Genomic DNA, 23,617 nt, shown 5'->3' with positions numbered 1-23,617 from the left:
ACTATCAGTGGGGTTTTCAGCAGAAATGTCGCAGGCCAGAAGGGAGAGGCATGATACGTTCAAATTGGTGAAGAAAAAAATAACTACCAAGAACACTATACCTGCAATGTTGTCCTTCCGAACTGAAGGAGACACCAAGAGAGTACCAGACAAGCAAGGGTTCAAGGAGTTCAGCACCACTAGACCAGCCTTCCATGATAAAGGGAGTTCCTCAGGCTGAAATGAAAACAGGCTAATTAGCAACAGGAAAACCTATCAAACTATAAAACTCATCGGTAAAGGTAAAGATACAGTTAAATTCAGAATACTCTAATGTATGAGGTTGGGTAAATCACAACTCTAGGATGAATATTAAGAGACAAAAGTATTAAGAATAACTATATGATAATTTGCTAATGAGTATTAAGAACCCAAAATGGGGGACGGGGCACCCGGCTTGCTCAGTCAGTAGAACATCTCTTGACCTCACGATTGTGAATTTGAGTCCCATATTGGACGTGGAGGCTACTTTAAAAAAAATGGCGGGGGGAGAGTATAAATGCAGAGCACTGGTCTATGTTCAAAGTTAAGTTGTTAGGAGCTTAAAAAGACTGTTAAACATACGTTTTATGTAAGCTCCTTGGTAACCACAAAGCAAAAACCTGTAGTAGATACACAGAAGATGAATCCTAAGCATACCACTACTCAAAATCATCAGGGGCGCCTGCGTGGCTCAGGCGGTTGGACATCCGACTTTGGCTCAGGTCATGATCTCACCATTTGTGAGGTTGCGCCCCATGCCGGGCACTGTGCTGACAGCTCAGAGCCTGGAGCCTGCTTCCGATTCTGTGTCTCCCTCTCTCTCTGCCCCTCCCCTGCTCATGCTCTGTGTCTCCTTCTCTCTCAGAAATAAACGTGTTTTAAAAATATAAACAGAAAACCACAAAACGGTGATGGGAATTTCATACCTATCAATAATTAAATGTAAATGGACTCAATTCTCCAATCAAGACAGAGTGGTCGAACGGACAAAAAAGCAAAAGCCATAGATATGCGGCCTACTTAACACTTTAGCTTTAAGGACACATTCCTGCAACAGTGCAGGAATGGAAAAAGGTATTCTATGCAAATAGCCCAAAGCAGGGGTAGCTGTACACGTATCAAAGTACACTGTAAGCCAAAAACTGTCACAGGAGACAAATTCGTCGTGTAATCGTTAAAAAGTAAATTGATCCCAAAATAGAGCGTTTGTAAACATTGATACATTCAACGTCAGAGCACATACACGTATCAAGCAAATATTAACAGAGCTCCAGGGAGAACTAGGCAGCGATACAGTCACAGCCGGGGACCTCAGTGCCCCGCTTTCAACAACAGAGAGATCATCCAGACAGAAAAGCAGTCAGGAGACACTGGACTTCTACAACACGCTGGACCAGATGGACTTCACAGACATTTACAGAACATTCCATCTGTTCATCTTAAAAATAAAACAAGTTATTTTACCAGCAAAATTAGTTTGTTCAGGAATAGCAGAAGAATTGCGATTTGGCACACCCAAACTACTGCGAACCATAGGCAGAGTCTGAAAAACAAAGGAGAGGAACATTACAGAGGGAAAAGGAGGTAGCGAGGAGGGGCCACTTTGAGCCACAGTCTCTCGGGGGAAAGCCAGAGTTCAGGACGGTGCCCGGTTTCGCACCTGCCAGGCGACTGGTGGGCAAGGAGAAAACCCTCCTCCCGCCGAGGCAGTAAAGGGAACTTGGGCCCACCTGGGAATACGAAGGAAGCTGTGATAGAACGTTCATGTGTGAGAGCGTCCCTCTAGGCCTTCCTGACTCCATTCTAAATCAAGTTTCCCTTTGGGGTGCCTGGGTGGCTCTGTCGGTTAAGCCTCCAATTTCAGCTCAGGTCATGATCTCAGTGGCTCCTGAGTTCAAGTCCCTGGTCGGCCTCTGTGCTGTCAGCTCAGAGCCTGGAGCCTGCTTTGGATTCTGGTCTCTCTGCCCCTACCCTGCTCGCGCACACTCTCTCTCGTAAATAAATACAAACACTAAAAAAAAAAAAAAAAAAAAAAAATCAAAATCTTTCTCCAAAAGCGTTAAGTGATCAAGAGTTGAGTTCTCTGTATTTAGTAATTTTTGTCCCTTGGGACCTTACCTGGTTATCCTGTCCCAAATCAGAGGGAAAGTGCAGAGCAGTTAGAAACCACTTAAGGTCACGTTTGAGTGACAAGGTTAGGAGGGAGAACGCTCAGGCATTGCCCATCCCAAGTCTCTATCTGGAGATTAGCTCGGAGCACTGAGCCCGCGTTACCTTACCGGGTCCATCATTTCTACAAAGGTTTGACAGGCCACGGGCACGAAACTTGAATGATACGGAGCAGAATTGAATGTAGGAGGGCAATTCCAAACTGGATTATGGTTCTCAACCCTGACCCTAGGCCTGGAGGTAGCCAGCTGAACGAAGGACCACACTGGCTTTGCGCGATCCGATTTCTACCCCTCCAGAGGCATCGACCCCTGTGCGGCAGGCAGTATTTGCCACAAGCAGGTAACCGAGGCCTGTGCACCTGCCCCCACCTCCTTCAGCCCACGAGTCAAGTGGTCACTGTTGGGCGGCTCGCTGCTGTGGCCGCGGCGTGGACCAGCTCTCCCCGCGGAGGTCTACCTGCAGTCACGTGCGCCGGCTCAGGTGGCCACGGAGGGTGGATGGGGAGGGACAACGGGAGGCCTGTGATTTATCATGGATGGTGACAGGGACCGTGAAAGCTCCCAATCAGCGCGGCCCTCCAGCTGTGTGAGCATTGCTAGGCCCGTGGCAACGCCGTCCACTGCAGACGGGAGGGAGAGTGATGCGGATTACGGAGGTCCTCGTCTAGGGTCTGCCTACTGACACATCCTTTCGCTGGGATTCCCCGAGTGAGCTTTCCGAGCCGGGAATCAGAGGAACCGGCCTGACATTCTGGGAGGTGCCATCTCGTCCTGAAAGGGGCTCTTCTGAAAGCCTTGCAAGGAAGGAGCCGCCCATGTGCACCTCCCTCGCAGGGGAACAGATTGAATTTAGGCAAGGAAAACAAAGTGGGGGGAGGGCAGGGGGGGGCACAAATGTCACACGATCGGCAAACGTGGAAGCGTTCGGCTGAACCGGTGTGGCGGTGGTTGGAGAAAGTTTGACACAAGGTATGAGAGCACCTAGCTGTAAACAGCCTCATCCGACAGGTAACCCCCATAGACCTGCAGGTACCGTCAACAGTGGCATCTGGGACTGAAGACACTCTGTGACAGGTAACACCAAGGGATCGCCAACATCATGAACCTATCGGAGTTTCGGGGCACATTCAACAGTCGGACAGGGAGGAATAAGAAGTGACAGCAAGAAAAAGGCGTACTGGCCTGGTCTAGTTGAAGTGGGGAACGAAGGCAAAGGAGAAAATTAAATTCCCTGATAACGTGCAGCCCGCTGACGGATCCTTGGGGCAGGCAGAGTGGGACATTCTCCTCCAGGAACCCTGTACGGTCTTTAGGTCATTGCCTTGCTAGAGGCCAAACGACCCGAAGCTTGACAGTAACCATGCCTCCAGCATCCTGTAAGGCTTCTTTAGCATACGAAAATCCTTTTGGGGAGTGCCTGGGGGGCTCAGTCCGTGAGGCAGTCCAACTCTTGATTTCAGCTCTGGTCACGATCTCATGGTTTGGGAGTTCGAGGCCTGGTAGGGCTCCAGGCTAACAGCGCAGAGCTGGCTTGAGAATCTGTCTCTCTGCCCCTCCGGCACATGCTGTCTTTCTCTCTCCCCACCCCCCACCCCCCTCCCCCCCATACACACTGCCACCCGCAACATAAACAAACTTAAAAACGAATCCTTTTGGAAACTTCCCTTGTCCTTACCTCCCCCTGCACCAAAGTATATGATCACTCACTCCTCTCAACCCCAGGGCAGCTCTTTCCACCCACGGGCCCTGCCCCTGGCTTTAATAAAACCACCCCTTTGTACCGAAAATGTCTCAAGAATTCCTTCTTGGCTATTGGTTCCCAAACCCCATTTTGAACCACATCATGGTCGCCTTGGGAGAGCAGTCTCATTCAGCTTCATGTGTTTCAGCTTCTGGGAATCTTTGCTTTCAGGTCACCGGATGGTGTGCGTCCACTCAGGGTTTGGCACCTTCTTCCATGTGATACGTGGATCCAAGCGTATGTTCCTCGAAGTTAGGCAGCACGAACATCCGTCCATAGTCCCTGATAGGGCCTTTCCTTGGGGTTGCAGAGTCTCTCTGGAGAGGTCTTTCCCAATACACGAAATCTCTGGGCTGCACATTATGACGACGTGCACATCGTGCCAGGAGTACCCCGTGGAAGACTGTCCTACCAGAGTGGGATTATTCACAATGGGTTTGCTTGCGCTTTTGCAAAACTGAAGTATATCCCTTTTTATTAGCTGTGGATCAAAAGCAGCAGAGGCTAGGTGCATAGGATATCCTCACACAAAAAACAGATTCTCACTGAACTTCCAAAAATATACTGTCAGGAAAAATGAGAATATTTAATAAGAGTTTCAGAATTCTGGAGGGTTCATGTAGAGAAAAAAATATCTAAATGCTTCAGTCATTGTTACCAAATTGTTTTAAGTTATAGAGAGCTTAAAAGGAGAGGGGGGGGGGAAGAAAGGTGAGGGGCCTTTACATCGGGAAGACAAAGCATTAAAGCCATCAGTTTTCATTAGTTTTAGAAATTCTTACCCAGCTCGGTGTCATGATCTTAAAGGAATCAAATCCCTGTATTCTAGAGCACCTGGCAAATTCCTTTCTCATGAACCTCCTTGAAGATGAAGCACTCCTGTAGAAACATTCGTTGTAAAAGCATCAGAACAAAACAGTAACCATCAGTGACAACGGACTTGAAAACGGCCACAGTTAAAGATCTGATAAGAGTTCACACACACAGGGGCGCTTGGGGGCGCTCAGTCCCTTAAGTGTCAACTCTCAATTTCAGCTTAGGTCATGATCTCACTGTTTGTGGGTTTGGGCCCCATATTGTGCTCTGAACTAACCCTGCAGAGCCTGCTTGGGATTTTCCCTCTCCCTCTGCCCCCACTTATGTGGGTGCGCACACGCGCACGCTCTCTCGAAATAAACATTAAAAAAAAAAAAAAAAAAAAAAAGAGGGGCACCTGGGTGGCTCAGTTAAGCATCCGACTTTGGCTCAGGTCATGATCTCACGGTTCGTGAGTTGGGGTGCTGCATGGGGCTCACTGCTCTCAGCCCAGAGACCACTTTGGATACTCTGTCACCCTCGCACTGTGTCCTTCCTTCCCCTTCCCCCACTTTCTCTCTCAAACATCAATGTTAAAAAAATTTTTCTTAAAAAAAAAAAAAGTTCACACCTACACCTACAAAAAAAAAAGTGATGCAATTGATAAGTAAATTTGGTTCATTTTGTGACATACATTTTAAAATTATGACTACTAACATTGTACCAGGACACAGAATTTTTTAAACTTCGTGTAATTTTTGGAACGCGTATATTCACACCTATACAAACGCAAAATAAAGAAGGCTTAATATTCCTGATTTGACAATGCTTCCCATGTAATTTAACATAACAAATACACCTAATTAGTAGAACATCTCTCTTTTTATAAAGAGAGAACGTTTTGAGATGTTCCAGGGACCCTCTAGAAATTCTTATTAGTTTGAGGTCAAAAAAACTTCGTTTCAAATTTTAGAGAAGTTTGACAAGAATACCGAAAGGCTTGTGATGAGGGAGCATAAGGCAGGCTGAGGGCCCAGCACAAGCTAGCCCCCCCTAGTCCCCTCCCCTCCCCGTGGGATGTGTGGGACACTCCTCAGACACTCCTGGCTGCCCTAGAACAGAGTACAGGACAGAAGACCAATGGTTAACTGAAAGAGATCACAGTCATACAGGACAACGTCTCCATCAGTTTACAAATGTCTTAGTAAATTACAAGAAAAAGGCAATCCTACCAATAGCCTGATCTCCAGAACCCTATAGACTCCGTTTCCCGGAGCCCCAACATCACCCTCCCCTCCATAGTGAGGTGGGGAACTAAGGCAAGAAGGGAATGGCAGGTAAAATTAAGTTTCGTTATAACCTGCAGCCCATTGGTACAGAGTAGAACATTTCTCCAGAAATCCCCTACTTTCCTAGTGTTAATGCCTTACTAGAGGGAAAACAACCTTAACTTGACAATGGCAAGGTCCCTGGCATCTTAAGAGTCCTCTTTAGCATATCAAAGTCCCTCTGGAGGTCTCCATTTTCTCTTTACCTCCCCCAACTCCACAGTATATAATCAGTCAGTCCTCACAACCCCAGGGCAGCTTTTTCTGCCCAGTGATCCTGTCCTCAGGCTTCAATAAAGTCACCTTTTCTGGGGCACCTGGGTGGCTCAGTCAGTTAAGCATCCAACTTCAGGTCAGGATCTCCCGATTCATGGGTTCAAGCCCACATCGGGCTCTGTGCTGACAGCTCAGGGCCTGGAACCTGCTTTGGATTCTGTTTCTCCCTCTCGCTCTCTTTCCAGCCCTCCCCTGCTCATGCTCTCTCTCTCTCAAAAATAATTAAGTGTTGAAAAAAAAATTGAATAAAATAAAATCACCTTTTTTGCACCAAAGACGTTGCAAGAATTCTTTCTTGGCCATTGGCTGCGAATCCCCACCACTCCAAAGCCCCATCATCTGCACACCGTTCAACTACAGTGGTTTTCTTCCTTCTTCCTTATTGTCTCCAACAGTTACACTTTACATCCATTTCGAATTCTTAACCCTTAGAATCCTTAATTCCCAGCAAAAACTAAAACGTAAGCAATTGTGGACTGAAATTTATGAATACATTTCATTATTTCGAGAAACCTGCTTTTCTCATAGAAAATTTTCTCAGCACATTTTACTAACAGACCCCAATATTTTGGGGGTCTTTGTAAGAAGAAGCCCTAAGTGGATAAATCTGTGTTCAGTAACTAATGTTTTAGTATTCTATCCTGCTTAAAAAATTATCCAGGTATTCAATGAAATTACATCATTTACGTTAACCCAGTATATAGCAGGATTCTTGCGGGGGGGGGGGGGAGAGAGAGAGAGAGAGAGAGAGAGAGAGAGAGAGAGAGAGAGAGAGAGAGATGGGACGCCAAGGCTTTCTTTGCCCAGGAAGCAACTTTATTCGTCCTGCTGGTATGGGCTCAGTGGGTTTGTACCCGAAAAACTGAGCCCCGAGCCCAGCAGGGTGTAGCTTTTTGTGCCATTTCTACTTCTTTGTCTCCCATACATGGTGACACATATAGTCTGATTGGACACAGTCCACATTACAGAGTCGTCAGAGCTATGCATACGTGTATAGGAGTTGATTGGGCCACTTTGCCTTCCTTGTTCCGAGGGGACCTTCGCCACGTTCCTTAGGGAGGGACCCCCTATTTTAGGTCCAAGAGCATCATCTTGGTTTAGAGGTTTATATCTCCACATCACGATCACAGGCGTGACCACTTTCCTTTTGACCACTGCCTCAATGAGGCTAGAGACAGACCGTATAACCAGGAGAGTTAGGCAAGGTAGGATTAAGATAGCACCCAAAATCAAGAGATTAACACCTGTGAGGGTTTTGAATCCCCCCCCCCCCCCCTCGAGAGTTGAAAACCATCCCCCAAATAACTCCCCGGGGTTTCAACTGTTCCAGGTCTGGACGGGGACATCGACAACCTTTCTCCTTCGATCTGTGATGTCCTCTAGGACTTTTCCCTCGTCATCCATCTGTAGGCAGCAGTCGCTCCGGTTAAACTTTCCACAGACGCCTCCCTCAGAAGCAAGCAGGTAGGTAATCAATCTAAGGCCACGCGATTCTGATAGATGGCATTGCACATTTGGGTTTGCTGCTTGGCTAGGAAGCTAAGAGCCCTGGCAGTTTCGTTGACGATACTTTCTACAACCGCTCGCAGTCTGATTCTGCGGTTTAGCAGGTAGATGGGGGCGCGGCAGCCCCAGGCCCCGTCCTCTGCCCGGGCGGCAGGGCCATACTATTGGATTATACGCTCGGGAGGCCATTTATTATCGTTTTAGTCGCCGATGTGTAAGGCACGCCGCTTGATTTGAGTCTCCCTGTCCGCATACACTTGGGCTCCCAAATGTTTCCCTCTGGCAAGTAGGAGCAGGAAGAAAGATGGACGATTAGTTTCTAGCACCTGTGACCCTGAGCAGACTGAGGGGAGTGAGTACCACATGTCCTTCCACATGTCCAGTCTAGTCCACCTGGGACCCGCCATCCGACGGCTGCGTTGACCTCGTCTAGGCCTCTTGGAGAGGAGAGAAGTTAAACAAGGGGTGGGGATCTGGCTCAGGGTGATCTGGGGTCCCCCACCATTGGGTTTTCCGGGCAGTTGAGTTGTAAAATCTTTGGTCTAGGCGCGTTACATTTTTAACACAGACCACAATGAACTTCTTCCCCATTAGGCAAGACCGGTTTTTTTCCAGGAATTGAACTTTTGAGAAGCCAAGCCCTGATAGTAGGACTGGGGGCATTTTGTCTTACTCTGAGGGCTGTGGGAATCGCATTTTCTGGTCTCCTACAGCCATTGTTTCCCCGTGTTGGTACCAACGAAGTAGCCTGTCCACAAAAGGAAGGGGAGCGTTCACAGAAAGTTCTCACCACATTTCCAGCCGGCCAGGGGGTACTCAGCCCGTCCTATGGCAAAGAGTAGAGCAAGGATCACCATCCCAGTGAGGAACAAGGGGTGACAGTGCATCACGGTAAGGAAACATACAGAAAATAAGGACAGTCGATTCGTTCTACCGGACCGCCGATTTCTCGAGCTTCTGCCGTGCGTGAATCAGCCGGCTTCCAGAGTGACCAGGGCAGGGCTGCCGTCTCCCGGAGCCTCTGGAGTGGCCGACTGCTGCCTCCGTGGGGCCAGCTCGCACGGCGTGGACGGATCAGGAACGCACTCCCAGTTTCGAGATGCCGGCTCCACTCTGCTGTCGTCAATCCAGGGACCCGCTTCGGCTACCTTTCCTGCGGGAGGGGCGGACGAAACGACAGTGAGCGGGTCCCTCCAGAGGGGGGTGGGGGGTTGGAAAGGAGGAGGACAGAAAAGGTGGCTCCCGGCACCAAGAAGGAAATGAACTGGCTTTTTAGTGACCTGAATTTTCCAGAGTTACCAGAGGCTCCGGGCTTCCAATAGACACTTGGTTCTGGGAGCCACCCCGAAGACCCCCAGGGCCCATCAGTCCCTTCCAGGAACACTGGCTATCTGAGCCTCGCATATAGAGGTCCGTGAGGGCATTCACACCTCCAGTGATGGTCTCTACACAAGGGGCATGGCTTGCAGGGCTCTGAGTTCTGTCGTCCCTTCGGAGGGCAGTCTAGTTTCCGGTGTCCTGACTGGCCACATAAGTGGCATTTGCGGCCAGGAGCTTGGGAAGTCTGATCTGACATAGTGCTTAAGGCCACGACTAAGGCCTCAGATTTTTTTAAGCCTCATTTCCTGTTTTTCCCTCTTGATCTCAGTTGTAATATACCCAAATGGTAGCTCGTAACAGCTCTTTTAGGGTTCCTTCCAGGACAACAGCCAATTTTTGCAGTGTCCTCTGAGTATCGGGGCCAACTGAGTGACAAATTTGTCCTTTAAAATCGTCTGTCTCACGGGTGTCAGGGGAGATAGCCATATATTTAATGAGAGTCTCCCTCAACCTTGCCAGGAAGCCATTTGGGCTCTCATTCCGTGTTTATAAAAAAAATAGTGGCTAATTTAGCATAAAGGGCTTAACCTTAGACCTCCTTAATTTCTCTAAAGCACATGCTGGGAAGTGGTGGCAATACCATTTCTTAATGGGATGGTCATAGTTCCAATTAGGATCTTGGGATGGAATCTGGGCCCCAGTAGGACACTGGAAGTTCCCTAATAGGACCCCCAACCCCATGATAATTAATGAGTTGTCTTGTTTTGTTTTTTTTTCCCCAGAGTTTATGGATCAAAATCATCCCAATTTTTCAGAATGCGTCCCAAAGGAGTATTGGCCTTGGCTGGGCAATTGCCCATCTATAGGAAAAAGGAGGAGGAGACTGTCCCTTATCTTCATTTTCCAGAGCTGGCCAGGAGAAACCTCATCTCCTGACCCCAAGAGTTGGCCAGGAGAAGCCTCATCTCCTGGCCCTGAATTTTGTCAGTCTAGAGAGGTGCTGGGAGCAGTTGCTCCTAGCCAGGCTTGACCCTACCTCCAAGAGCTGATCCGGTCTTCCCTGATTTCTCCTATCCCTCTGTCTTCTGCCTACAGGACTTCGGGGGGTATCGATTGTGACCAGGGAAGACTTCCCTGGTTGTAGAAGGACGCGCTAATTTTGTTTTGGGCCAACAGTAATCCTCTTTACAAATATATTTTAGAAGGCTGGTGAAAACCATTTTTTTTTAAGGATAAAATTGGCCATCAAGGGGGCCAAAAGGACCAAAGTCGAGGTCTATTCCCTTGCCTTTTTCAACAGTGCCCACATAAATATGTTCCAGCCATGTGGATATCCGTTTTAGAGTATCTAGGTGGCCACAAATTGGCATACACTGGGCTAAGAGTGGCAAAATGGCTCCTATGTAACCCAGGAAAAGCCTTTTATATATGGTAGTCACCTATCCCTCACACAGCACAGGCATCCATTCCCGTGCTAAACAGAAAGAACACAAATGTGGAACATTTGGAGGCTGGCAGTGAGGACATCATCACCGTCTCCCCAGCCTTTGGATTAAAGGAGGGGCAATTTCAACCAAGGCCTCAGTTAACTCAAAAGGGTGTGCTGTCCTGCCCTTTTGGTTAAAATAATTTTTTTCCATCTTTTTGGGCAGACAAAAGGGGGGAAAAAACTTTTTTTTTTTTCAAAAACATACCAACATTTCAAGAAACCTTTGCCTTTTTAACAAAGTAAAGCAGAATTTTAATCTCATACCAGTGTACTTTTAAAATCCATTCGTGGGGCGCGTGGTGGCGCAGTCGGTTAAGCGTCCGACTTCAGCCAGGTCACGATCTCGCGGTCCGTGAGTTCGAGCCCCGCGTCGGGCTCTGGGCTGATGGCTCAGAGCCTGGAGCCTGTTTCAGATTCTGTGTCTCCCTCTCTCTCTGCCCCTCGCCCGTTCATGCTCTGTCTCTCTCTGTCCCAAAAATAAAAAAAAAAAAAAAACGTTGAAAAAAAATAAATAAATAAAATCCATTCGTTTTAACCTTAGTCCGTACTGACCACATGTAAAATTTCTTTCCAAAGATTTCCCTTCACAAACCTTCTACAACTTGCCTTTGCTTTCAGATTTTGACCAAAGCCCTTTTTCTCCCAACAACCAGACTCATCTAGGACAAAATTACTTTCTTTTACTTTCAACAAAAATGTATTCCCATTCCTTATATCTGTCTTACATATCTCCCATTTTTCTACATAGTTACTTTCCTTATTTTTATCAGTCTTAATTATATTTGGCAGAATTTTAACTCTTAGAAACCTTCGTCTCCAGGGAAAACTAAGTAGTAACCAATTATGAATTATCTGTTACATCAGAAATCTTGAGATGGTCAACTTTTGAATCGTTAAGCATAAAGCATGTTTCTTAACAGATCCAAGTATCCTGAGTTTTTTGGGGGTTTTGTTTTCTTTTTTCAGCAACATGGGTTAGGTTTTAGAATACTTGTATATATTGATCAGGGTTGTCTGAAAATTTGCCCTGGTCCTTTTTATTTGCTGAAATGGAACCTTTAAGGGGCCAAATCCATCATGAGGCATTTCAGTCAATAGATACATTGGACGGGCCTTGATTTCAGGGGAAGTTTTTTTTTTATCCCTGGTATTCCTGGATAAGGAGGGCATAAGGGTCTAATAGGTGGCTTTTCCTGAGGAGAGGCCTCAGGGGGTGAGTCTGCAAATACTTGCCTTTCTTGGCCCCTTTCAGGCAAAGAACACCTGCACTTAGGGAACTTCTGACCATCTACCCTGTCTCCTACGACACAGATCTAACTATAAGTACTGTACTGAACACCTCCCTCTGGAGGCCAGGACTCGCCATCCTCCAGGAGAGATTTCAGGAGCCTCTTAGCGTTGGCGGATTCAGTATCAAGCCCTGACCCGGATCACACTCCTGGGGAAGTCTAACGCCACCTTAAACTGTATGAGGTCGCCACGGAACCCTGGACCGGGACTCAATACTCGCTCTGGCCTTCGGTCGGGTTGGAACCTTTCGGCTGTCCGTCTCACTCACACACAGTCACACAGCAACTCCACCCCGCCACCCAGCGCCTTCGAATTGAGGTTTCGGTTCCTTATTCCTTATGGACCTACTCGGGCAACTCTGGGAAGGGGGGATCAGGCTCTCCTTCTGCCTCTTAGGGGCAGGTCTGCAAAAACGAACCGGGCTCTTACCAGTCTGTTGGGCAGCAGTCACTGAGCCGGTTCCCGGGCCTCACGGGTTCCGCTGTGCTTCCGCACCGGGAGGGACCGGTCGCCTATGGATCAAGCGGTCCGCTGGCGCGAGGCGAGGTGTCGTCTCCCAGCGCTCCGAGGTTCACACTCCGGGGTGACAGAGGAGGGGGAAAGCATCGTCTTTGAATCCTGGAAGCGAGCCCCCAAGACACGTAGCAGGATTCTCGCACAGTGAGACCAAACACAGAGGCTCTTCTTCCCAGCAAGCAGCTTTATTCCTGCAGGCACGGGCTCAGCAGGCAAAGACCCCAAAAAGGCTGAGCCCCGAGCACGTCGGGGTGTAACCTTTTATGCAATTTCTACTTCTTTGTCTCCCATATACGGTGACACGTAGTCCAACTGGACACAGTCCACGTTAGAGAGTCGTGTCAGAGCCAGGCATTCGTGTATGGGAGTTAATTGGGCCACGTTGCCTTCCTTGTTCTGAGGAGGCCTTCGCCACGTTCCTTAGGGAGAGGGTCCACCTCTACCACAATACTGTCCCCGCCAATTATGTTCAAATTACACACAAAAAACTTCATGAGACATTGGACACCAGCACCCATCACCTCAGGTGAATTTTCTTACTGACAGACTTTGCAAGAGAGACAACATGTTTGCATTATAGTCAGTGTTGAGAAATCTGTTTTTTAAAAAGTTTTTGATGCTTATTTTTGAGAGACAGGGCATGAGTGGGGGAGGGGCAGAGAAAGAGAAGGAGACTTAGAATCCGAAGCAGGCTCCAGGCTCCGGGCTGTCAGCACAGAGCCCGACATGGGGCTCGAACCCACAAACCGCGAGATCACGACCTGAGCTGAAGTCAGATGCTTAACCGACTGAGCCACCTACATGCTCCTCAATGTTGAGAATTCTAAGGCATGTTAGTCTTAATTAAACCAACAAACTTCAATTAGCTTTTACTTATTGATTATCCCGGATCATGTGAACCCAGAAAACATTTGGGTTTACTTAATTTACATATGTTTTTTTTCTTTAAGCCGATTTAAATAGAGTTCTTTACAAATTGATTTTGGCAATACTATCTGTAGGTAGAAAAATAAAGACATCCACATATGTAAACAGAGATCGTAAGAGCTTTCGTTTAAAAAACATAGAAAACAAAAACCCTCACAAAAAACCTTAGCCACATTTCAAATACAAAACTCAAAAGTTTTCATTTTCTTTTAAACGCTTATTTGTTTTTCAAAGAGAGCAAGCATGAGAGGGGAAGGGGCAAAGAGAGAGAGGGAGACACAGAATTGGGAAGCAGGCTCCAGGCTCTGAACTGTCAGCATAGAGCCCGAGGTGAACCCATGAACCCTGAGATCATGACCAGAGCCCAAGTTGGATGCTTAACCAACTGAGCCACCCAGGTGCCCCTGAAAACTCAAAACAAGAGCTGGATTCAAACTGTATTTGTGGAAGATGGATTAAGTTAAGGTTACCTGCTCAGATGGCTAGTTTGTTTTGTTTTTTCACGACAAAATTTTTATTTGCGTGCTGTAAAGGATCCTTTTTAGGAATGTTTTTGAAATCATCTTGGCTTTTAGAAGCTTCTGCATACCAAACAATGTACTCCATTGTCTCTGAGAGGGTTGGGATCCTCTTTTAAGGTGCCCCTTCAGGTGGATTTATCTAAGTCAAAGTTTCCCCAGAATGGTTATTACAACTCCAAAGTATCCAAAAACTCGCCTATTTTTCCAGAAAGGCACAAGAGCCTGGTCCAAGGACTAGGTCGAACCTATCTTGCTTTTGGATTCCCTAAACTGTCTTAACTATGAGAGCCCCTTTTCCAACAGCTGTTCTGAAACACCCAGAATCATGCGTTTCCCCCTTTTGATCACGACAGGTGACTCACCAAGAAGGTGCAGCAAACAGAAAGAGGACAAACAAAAAGTGAAGAGTACTCCCCAGGAAGGGTGATGCCTTCCTAAAAACAAAAACAGATCCCAGCTAAAGTTGGAGCTGAACCAAAGAGAGGGAGCCGGAGTCTGAGAAGAGATCTATCCAACCGCTAGGAAAAAGACGACTGGTCATCGGAGGGCACGAACGGCTCACGTGAGCATCGCACACAGTTCGGAGGGTCGTTGGTTCCTCAGGGCTTCATCTCCTTCACATCCCACTTCTGATCACCAGGTAATGTCAACCTTAAAAGAGCAAGTTGTTCTACCAGTGAAACGAGTGTATGCAAGAATAGCAGAGGGAATGCAATTCAGAACTGGCAAGCTATGGCTAACCACAGGCAGAGTCTGCAGAACAAGGGAGAGGAACATCACTTTAGAGAGAACAAGGAGGAAGTTGGGAGGGGCTCAAAGTCTATTGGAGAAAAGCAAGAGTTTAGGGTGGTGATGGTTACTTACCGGCTGATTTGTGGCAGTTTCTTATTGGCTAGGCTGCTGCTGTTTAGACAATCTTCCTTCCTCCTATTGGAGCAATAAAGTGAACTATTTCTGGCACAGGAATGAAGTAGGCGGTGATTGAAAGTTCGTGTGTGTGAGAGCTCCTCCCTACAGGGCCTTCCAACTCCATTCTAAGTAAGGTTTCCCTTTATGGATTTTCACACAACCGACAGGAGAAAACACATTCTTCTCAAGCACACACACAACATTCTCCGGGATACATCATATGTTAGGCCACAAAACAAGTCAAAAAGTTTAAGGAGACTGAAATCATATCAAGCATCTTTTTCAACTACAATGGCATAAAATTAAAAAGCAATTACAAAAACAAAGCTGGAGGGTACCTGGGCACCTCAGGCAGCCGAGCGTCCAACTTCAGCTCAGGTCATGACCTCACGGTTTGTGGGTTCCAGCCCCGCGTCGGGCTCTGTGCTGATGGCTCAGAGCCTGGAGCCTGCTTCAGATTCTCTGTCTCCCTCTCTCTCTGACCCTCCCCCCTTACACTTTGTCTTTAAAACTGAAATAAACGTTAAAAATTTTTTTTTCAAAAAGAATAAAGCTGGAAAACACACAAATACAGGGAGATTAAACAACATGTTTTTCAACAACAAATGGGTCAAAGAAGAAAAATCAAAAACAATCTTCAGATAAATGAAAAGGGAAACATAATGTATCAAAACCTCTGGGATCCAGCAAATACCGTTCCAAGAGGGAAGTTTATAGCAGTAAATGCCTACATTAAGAAACAACAAAGAGTTTAAATACAAAACCCGTTATTATATCTCAAGGAACTACAGAAAGAACTAAGCCCAAAAGTAGCTTAAGGAAGGAAATACAAAGATCAGAGCAGAAATAAATGAAATAGAGACTAGAGAGACCATAAAAAAGATCAATGAAACTAATAGCTAGGTATTTTGTAAAGATAAACAAAACCTTTAGCTAGATTAACCAAGGGGGGCGAAAAAGAGAGAGGACTTAAAATTATAAATGAAAGAAGAGACATTATTACTGATACCACACAAATACACAGGCTCCTAAAAGACCATTATGAACAACAATACCCACACAAACTGGAAAACCTAGCAGAAATGGATAACTTCCTACAAACCCACAACCTAACAAAACTGAACCATGAATAGAAAATCTGAAGACACCTATTACTAGTAAGGAGAGCAAATCAGAAATCAAAACTCTTCCCACAACAACAAAAAGTCCAGGACCAGATGATGATTCTACTAAAAAAAACAGAAGGGAACGCTTCCAAACTCATTTTACAAGTCCAGTATTAACCTGATATCAAAATTAGTTAAGGAGGGGCGCCTGGGTGGCGCAGTCAGTTAAGCGTCCGACTTCAGCCAGGTCACGATCTCATGCTCCGCGAGTTCGAGCCCCGCGTCAGGCTCTGGGCTGATGGCTCAGAGCCTGGAGCCTGCTTCCGATTCTGTGTTTCCCTCTCTCTCTGCCCCTCCCCCATTCATGCTCTGTCTCTCTCTGTCCCAAAAATAAATAAACATTGAAAAAAAAAATTAAAAAAAAAAAATTAGTTAAGGACATTATAAGAAAATGAAATTACAGGTCAACATCCCTGATGATCATAGATGCAAAAATCCTCAACAAAATATTAGCACACTGAATTCAACAGTACATTAGAAGGATTACACACCATGATCAAGTGGGATTTATTCTGAGGATTCAAGGATGGCTCAACATCTGCAAGTCAATGTCATATAACATTAACAAAATGAAGGATAATAATCATTCAATCATTCCATTAGATGCAGAAAAAACATTTCACAAATTCAATATCCTGATAAAAACTCTCAACGGAGTACAGAGGGAACATGCCTCGATACGGTAAAGGCCATATGTAACAAGCCCACAGCTAATATACTCAACAGTGGAAAGCTGTAAGTTTTTTCTTGAAGATCAGTAACAACACAAGGGTGCCCCAACTTTGCCACTTTCATTCAACACAATACTTGAAGACCAAGCCTGAGCAATTAGGCAAGGAAGAGAAGCCATCCAAATCAAAAAATGGTAGTAAAATGGTCTCTATCTACAGGCGACATAACATTATATATAAAAAAAACCCTGAAGATTCCACTAGAAAACCACGTTAAAACCAAGACGTGAATTCAGTAAAGCTGCAGGATAGAAAACCAATATACAGAAATCAGTTGGGCTTCTATACACTAAAAATGAAGCCTCAGAAACAGAAATTAAGGGGGTGTCCTGGTGGCTTAGTCAATTGAGCATCTGACTCTTGATTTCAGCTCAGGTCAGGATCCCAAGGTCGTGGGATCAAGCCCCACGTGGAGGACCTCAGTGTAGAGCCTGCTTAGGATTTTTTCTCTGCCCCTTTTCCCCCGCTTCCACTCTCCAAAAAGAAAATTTTTAAAAAAATCATAAAATTTGTATGAAACAAAATAAAACCCTAAATAGCTTAAGCGATCTTAAGAACACATCTCAAAGTATCACACTTCCAAATTTCAAACTATAGTACAAGGCTTTAATAATCAAAACGGGGGGCGCCTGGGTGGCGCAGTCGGTTAAGCGTCCGACTTCAGCCAGGTCACGATCTCGCGGTCCGGGAGTTCGAGCCCCGTGTCGGGCTCTGGGCTGATGGCTCAGAGCCTGGAGCCTGTTTCCGATTCTGTGTCTCCCTCTCTCTCTGCCCCTCCCCCGTTCATGCTCTGTCTCTCTCTGTCCCAAAAATAAATAAACGTTGAAAAAAAAAAAATAATCAAAACGGTATGGTATTGGCATAAAAACAGACACCTAGACAGTGGAACAGGAGAGCGAGCCCAGAATAAACTCATTCATATACAGTCCATTATGACAAATGAGTCCAGAATATACAAGGATATATAAAAGAAAGGGGAAAGGGTAGTTTCTTTAGTAAGTGGTACTGGGAAAATTGGATAGGCACATGCGTAAGAATGAAACTGGACCCCTATCTTACACCATATGCAAAAAGCAACTCCAAATGGATTAAAGACTTGGGGGAAAAAAAAAAGACCTGAACATAAGATCTGAAGACTACAAAATTCCTAGAAGAAAACACAGGGGGAAGACTCATCGACATCAGTCTTGGCAATTTTTTTTTCCTTTTTGAATTTGACACAAAACTGAAAGGCAACAAAAGCAAAGATAAACACGTGAGACTACATCAAATTAGCAATCTTCCGCACAGCAAATGGCACCATCGACAAAGTGAAAAGGCAGCCTAGGGAGTGGAACAAAGTGTTTGCAAACCAGGTATCTGGTTAAAAGGGTTAATAGCCAAAACATATCAAGAACTCCTATGACTCAAGAGCAGAAAACAATCCAAATAAAGAATGGGCAGAGGAACTGAACTTTTTAAAAAAGATTTTATTTATTTAAGTCATCTCTACATCCAATGTGGAGCTTGAACATACAACCCCGAGATCAGGCGTCTGGGGTTCCACAGACTAAGCCAGCCAGGCGCCCCTCAACAGTTTTCAAAAGACAGTATATGGATATATGAAAAGGTGATCAACGTCAATCATCAAGGAAATGCAAATCAAAACCACAACGAGACATCACATCACACCGTTAGGATGGTAATCATGAAAAACACCAGCGGTAACAAGCATTGGGGAAGATGTGGACAAGAGAACCCTCGTGCACTGCTGGAGGGAACGCAAACTGGGGCAGCCACCGTGGTTAACCGTAGGGAGGTTCACTCAAAAAAAGTTAAACACTAGAAGTATCCTATGATCCAGCAATGTCCCTTCTGGGTACTTGCCCAAAGGAAATGAAAACAGGTTTTTGGAGAGATATCTGGATTGCCACGTGCACGGCAATATTACAATAGTCAAGATATGGAAACTTAAGTGGCCCTCAAGGGGATGAATGAGTAAAGCTGATAAGGTGTATCTATACACAAAGGAATGTTATTCAGCCATGAGAAAAAAAGGAGATCCTGCTTTTTGGCAACCACACGGATGGACTTCACTAAGGGAAACCTCAAAAAGGTTAACTCCTAGAAACAGACGAAAATGGTGGTTAGCAGGAACTGCGGAGAATGGAAAAGAGATGTTGGTCAGAGGGCACTCACTTCCAGTTATGAGAGGAGTCAATTCAGAAAATCCAACAGACAGCAGAGTGATTATGGTCAATGATATCGTAACAGACTTGAAAGATGCTATGTTCTCACGGGTAAGTGGAAATTATGGGACATGATGCAGGTGTTTCCTAACTTTGTGCTGGTAATAATTTTGCAACATGTAAGCCTACCATGTCAACACCTTCTGTATATTTAAAAAAAGATTTTTAATTTAAATCCACGTTAGTTATCATAAAGTGTAATAATCACTTCAGGAATAGAATTTGGTGATTCATCACTTACTTGTAACACCCAGGGCTCATCCCAACAAGTGCCTTCTTTAATAAGGCCCCCTGCCCATTTAGCCCACTCCCGGACCCAACACCCCTCCAACAACCGTTTGTTCTCTGTATTTACGAGTCTCTTAGGGTTTGTCTCCCTGTTTTTATGTTATTTTTGCTTCCCTTCCCTTACATCCACCTATTTGTATCTTAAATTCCGTCCGTGAAATCATAACATATTTGTCTCATCTCTGACTTCTTTCATTTAGCCTAACACACTCTAGTTCCATCCACGTTGTTGCAAATGGCACGATTTCACTCTTTTTGATCATGGAGTAAGACTGCCTCGTGTATACCTATCTACCACATCTTTAACCATTTTGTCTGTCGATGGACATTTGGGCTCTTTCCATACTTTGGCTATCGTCAATAGCGCTGCTATCAACATTGGAGTGCACGTGCCCCTCTGAAAGAGCCTTCCTGAACACCTTCTATACCTTAAGATTCACAAGATGTCCTATGTTCATTTTATCTGGAAGCTGGAAGAAAAAAAAAAAAGACCCAGTGAGGTGGTGTTGAAAGAGAAGATGCCACGTTCTCGGTGGCACTAGGACTCCAGGCTTGATATGCTAAGTGTGATGAGGAAGGGGCCCGGACAACTCATTTCATTACTCCAAAATGTCCCCTTTGGTGCAAGATTCCTTAGACACCCAAACGGTAACAAACTCCAAAAAAAAAAAAATCTCCTTCCCCCCTCGGTCATGGAACTCAGTGACCTAGTAAGAATCCCTGGCAAAACCAGTTCAGCCCAGTCTGTATTTGTAAAGGGAAGTGGGTCTCTGGGACCTCACTGGAAAGGCAGACCGGACAAACCCACCCCACATCAGGAGCTGGGTGACCATCGGTTAGCACGTTAAGCCTCATGTCCCAGGGAACCTCTCTGGTCCAGGCAAACCGGGTGCTAGGTCACCCTCAGAGCTGTCCTAGGTATGCTTTTTGGTGACTATACTGGCAGTGTCATTCGAGAACTCCTTCCAAGGCGGTTGCATACACCAGACGCTAGACTGTGGTGCCGGTGTGCACGAAGAAAGGGGAACGGCAGCACGCGAGCCTCTTCCTCCCCTTGGGGAAGTTTTGGGGTGCTGCATCAGTGGGCAGTTATCTCCTTTGTTCCCTGTGTGGTCCCTCAAGGTCACCCTGGAAAGGGCTCGCTACCAGACAAGCCGCTGTAAGCTGTGGGAGGTCTTCCACGGGAGCAGTTCCCCAACAGCCCAGCGTGGAGGCGGCACCTGTCTCCCACCGGGGCACACGTCCCGGCTCTGCAATTTGATGGCTAGGAGACCCTGGCCAAGTCACTAACCTCTGTGCCTCATGTTTCGTCATCTGTAAAATATGGATAGTCCCAGTACACGTTTCATATGGTGATACGAAGAATTGAGGTTATACATATCAAGGTTTTCAATTGTATCTGGTACACAAAGTGCTTGGCTAACGTCACCTTCTCGATCACCATCTAAGGAGTCGTGTTTGTTCCTAAGAAAAAGATGTCAAAAGGCAAGACCGGAGGGGATACCGTACTCTTTCTAGAGCCTGGGATGGAAAGACCTGTGTCTATTTCCAGCGCCAGATCACAAGGAGAGCGTGGGGAAGATGGCCTCCTGTTTGGCAGGGGGTAGGCAGCCCAACTCTGGAGAGGAAAGCGACAGAGGAGACTTCCGAAACGTAGGTCCGGAACTTGGCCAGTAAGTTTTTCCGAATACAGATCGCGCAAGACAAAAATGGGGAGGTGAAAACAAACCTACCACCCCCAGCTCCTTCTAGCGTCAAACAAAGCCTGAAGAGGTATTGCCAGACTAGATGATTTTTCGTTTATAACCCAAATAAAATTATGAGAAACACAATCACATGGGATTTCACATAAGATTTTTATTGAGGATTTTGTGTCGTGACAGAAAATCAACAGGCCTCAAGTCACATTACATGGGTAAGGCACTCAGCAGCAAACATGGTTACCAGAAGTCATCTGGCCCTTCGGGAGAAAAGCCTGTGAAACTAAATTAAGGAAAAATAAAATATTTTTATTAAATTTTTGTTAAATTTATTCAGGGATCTTTATCATGTTCTCATTCTTTCCCTGTGGGCTTTGTGCCCTTGCTTACTATTTATTTCAGAACCAATTTCACAAATTAAAAGATGCTGTATTTTTTTTTTTTTGAAGTCCCTAAATTTTGACTGTTTCACTCATTTCTCACAGGCAGACTCAAACATCTCAACACTTCCCTTGGCTGACACAACCCACCACACGATGGTTTGTGCAGGCAACGTCACGTTGGGGGAACCATACCTTTCGTCTTTGTTGCTAGATGGCACTGTTTCCACTTGGGAGCCTTCTCTGACCACCTTTGAACTCTGATACCAAGAGGGAAAAAGAATTTTGAAATTACACATGTAGGAATTTTATTCAATACTTTGATTTCTCTAACAACTCTGAGATAAAGGTCATTTAAGAAACTGAAAAAGAGGTGACTTCTAAACATCAAATTTAGTAGTTATATCAAAATAAACCACCTGCTACCCATTCTCAACACCCAGTGTCTGAGACTTAAGTATTTAGGTCTCAGAGAGCACTAATGCATTTTTGATTCATGAATACTCCTTTCATTTTTTCTTTCTTGTTCTTAAAATAATGAGACACATGTCAACTTTTATCAAATTTGACACACAGAGATCTCTTCCATCTTTTTTTTTTTTTTTAATTTTTTTTTTTTTTTCAACGTTTATTTATTTTTGGGACAGAGAGAGACAGAGCATGAACGGGGGAGGGGCAGAGAGAGAGGGAGACACAGAATCGGAAACAGGCTCCAGGCTCCGAGCCATCAGCCCAGAGCCTGACGCGGGGCTCGAACTCACGGACCGCGAGATCGTGACCTGGCTGAAGTCGGACGCTTAACCGACTGCGCCACCCAGGCGCCCCGAGATCTCTTCCATCTTTACCCAAACAAAAGTGATGAAATTTGGCCAAGAGACCCAAGGCTCTATTTGAACTTTGCATCTTCTACGCCTCAACTTGTGGTCTCTTGTGGAGAAGGCAGATTCTCGTCCTAAGGTCTTCAAACAAACCAAAGCATCCCCCGGCACCCCTTCCACAGACAGCCGGTCCAAAGCATTAGCACCTTATCTGCAGACCCCTGGTCTTGATTTTGCTGAAGAATTCTCATGTACTTCTCTAAAGGATTTTCACCACAGACAGGCTGGTCTTTCGTTTCTTCAACAGTCATTTCCATTTCTTTTTCCATTTCAATCTTCAATGATTCTTCAATCATCCTCTGTGGAATACATTAGGCACCAGCATAGGAAACACAAATATATCACAACTTTTTAACGTTTAAAAATGCATAGTAATATAATCCTGATCCTGTAAGTACAACCTGCATGCCAAAGAACAATTTCCTTAACTGAAGTCATTGCCATGCAAGAGAAACCAAACAAGCCATCTCAATGAAGGAGGGGATTAATTCGCCTCACGTGTCCTGTGCTTTAGGCCAAATTAACCAGGAGTCCAAGAACATCCATATGGAAGATTTCAAGACGACTCAGCAAGCGTATGAAGTGACAAGAGTAATCCACACGCCTGGAACCACAATCAGGACCAAGAAGGCCAGAACAAACCCAGAGGAAGGATGAGGACAAGGGAGCCCCTGGAAGGCACCGGTGACCAGCAGTCACTTCCCCTGGGTTACTCTCATCCCACCTAGCTGACCTCGGAAGCTTTCTTTAAACCCCATTTAAAAAAGGCAAGATCTAGGGGCGCCTGGGTGGCTCGGTGGGTTAAAGCGTCTGACTCTTGGTTTTGGCTCAGGTCATGATCTCATGGGAGTTCAAGTCCCGCGGTGGGCTCTGTGCTGGCAGTGCAGAGCCTGCTTGGGCTTCTGGCTCTCTGCCCCTCCCCTGCTCATGTGCGTGTCCTCTCTCCCTCCCACCCTCTCTCACAAATCAACTTTATTTATGGCTTATTTCCAGGACCAGAGGAGAATGCATGTCAATGAGCTCGTAAAAGCTCCTCTTTGTTGTGAAACTCCTAAGGTCTATGTTATACACAACCTCTCTCAGTCTTTTAAAGGAAAGGAGAAGATTGGGACGTCTAAAGCAGGCTTTTAGTAATACTAAACCTACTAATACTAAGATTTGTATGGAACCATAAGAGACCCAATAGCCAAAAACAATCTTAAACAGCAAAGCCAGAGGTATCACAATCCCAGATTTCAAGATAGACTATGAAGCTGTAGTAATCTAAACGGTATGGCACTGGCACAGACAGACACACCGATTAATGGAACAGAATAGAAAGCCCCAAAATAAACGCACACTAATATGGTCAATTCATCTACAACAGAAGAGGCAAGAATATACAGTAGGGAAAAGACAGTCTCTTCAATAAATGGTGCTGTGGAAATTGGACCACA

The 23,617-nt window shown here is 45.7% G+C and overlaps 1 protein-coding gene across 7 annotated transcripts in view; it reads right to left on the bottom strand.

The window, feature by feature from the left end:
• Window positions 1–21,060: 21,060 nt before the first annotated feature.
• OFD1 (OFD1 centriole and centriolar satellite protein) overlaps window positions 21,061–23,617 on the bottom strand; it is a 42,297-nt gene continuing 39,740 nt past the window's right edge. For 6 of the 7 annotated variants that reach the window (XM_030305159.1, XM_030305156.1, XM_030305160.1 and 3 more), the window contains 2 exons: window positions 22,328–22,480; window positions 21,356–21,563 (listed from right to left, as the gene is read on the bottom strand). In XM_030305159.1, the coding sequence (XP_030161019.1) occupies window positions 21,396–21,563; window positions 22,328–22,480 (321 nt within the window). In that variant the 3' untranslated portion in view covers window positions 21,356–21,395. Of the gene's footprint in view, window positions 21,207–21,355; window positions 21,564–22,327; window positions 22,481–23,617 lie in introns of those variants that run through there. The other variant, XM_030305157.1, reaches the window with a different exon arrangement.

Source organism: Lynx canadensis, chromosome X (assembly GCF_007474595.2).
Source record: "Lynx canadensis isolate LIC74 chromosome X, mLynCan4.pri.v2, whole genome shotgun sequence".
In the NCBI taxonomy this organism is placed as follows: Eukaryota; Metazoa; Chordata; class Mammalia; order Carnivora; family Felidae; genus Lynx; species Lynx canadensis.
This window is presented reverse-complemented; position numbering and strand designations above follow the sequence as displayed.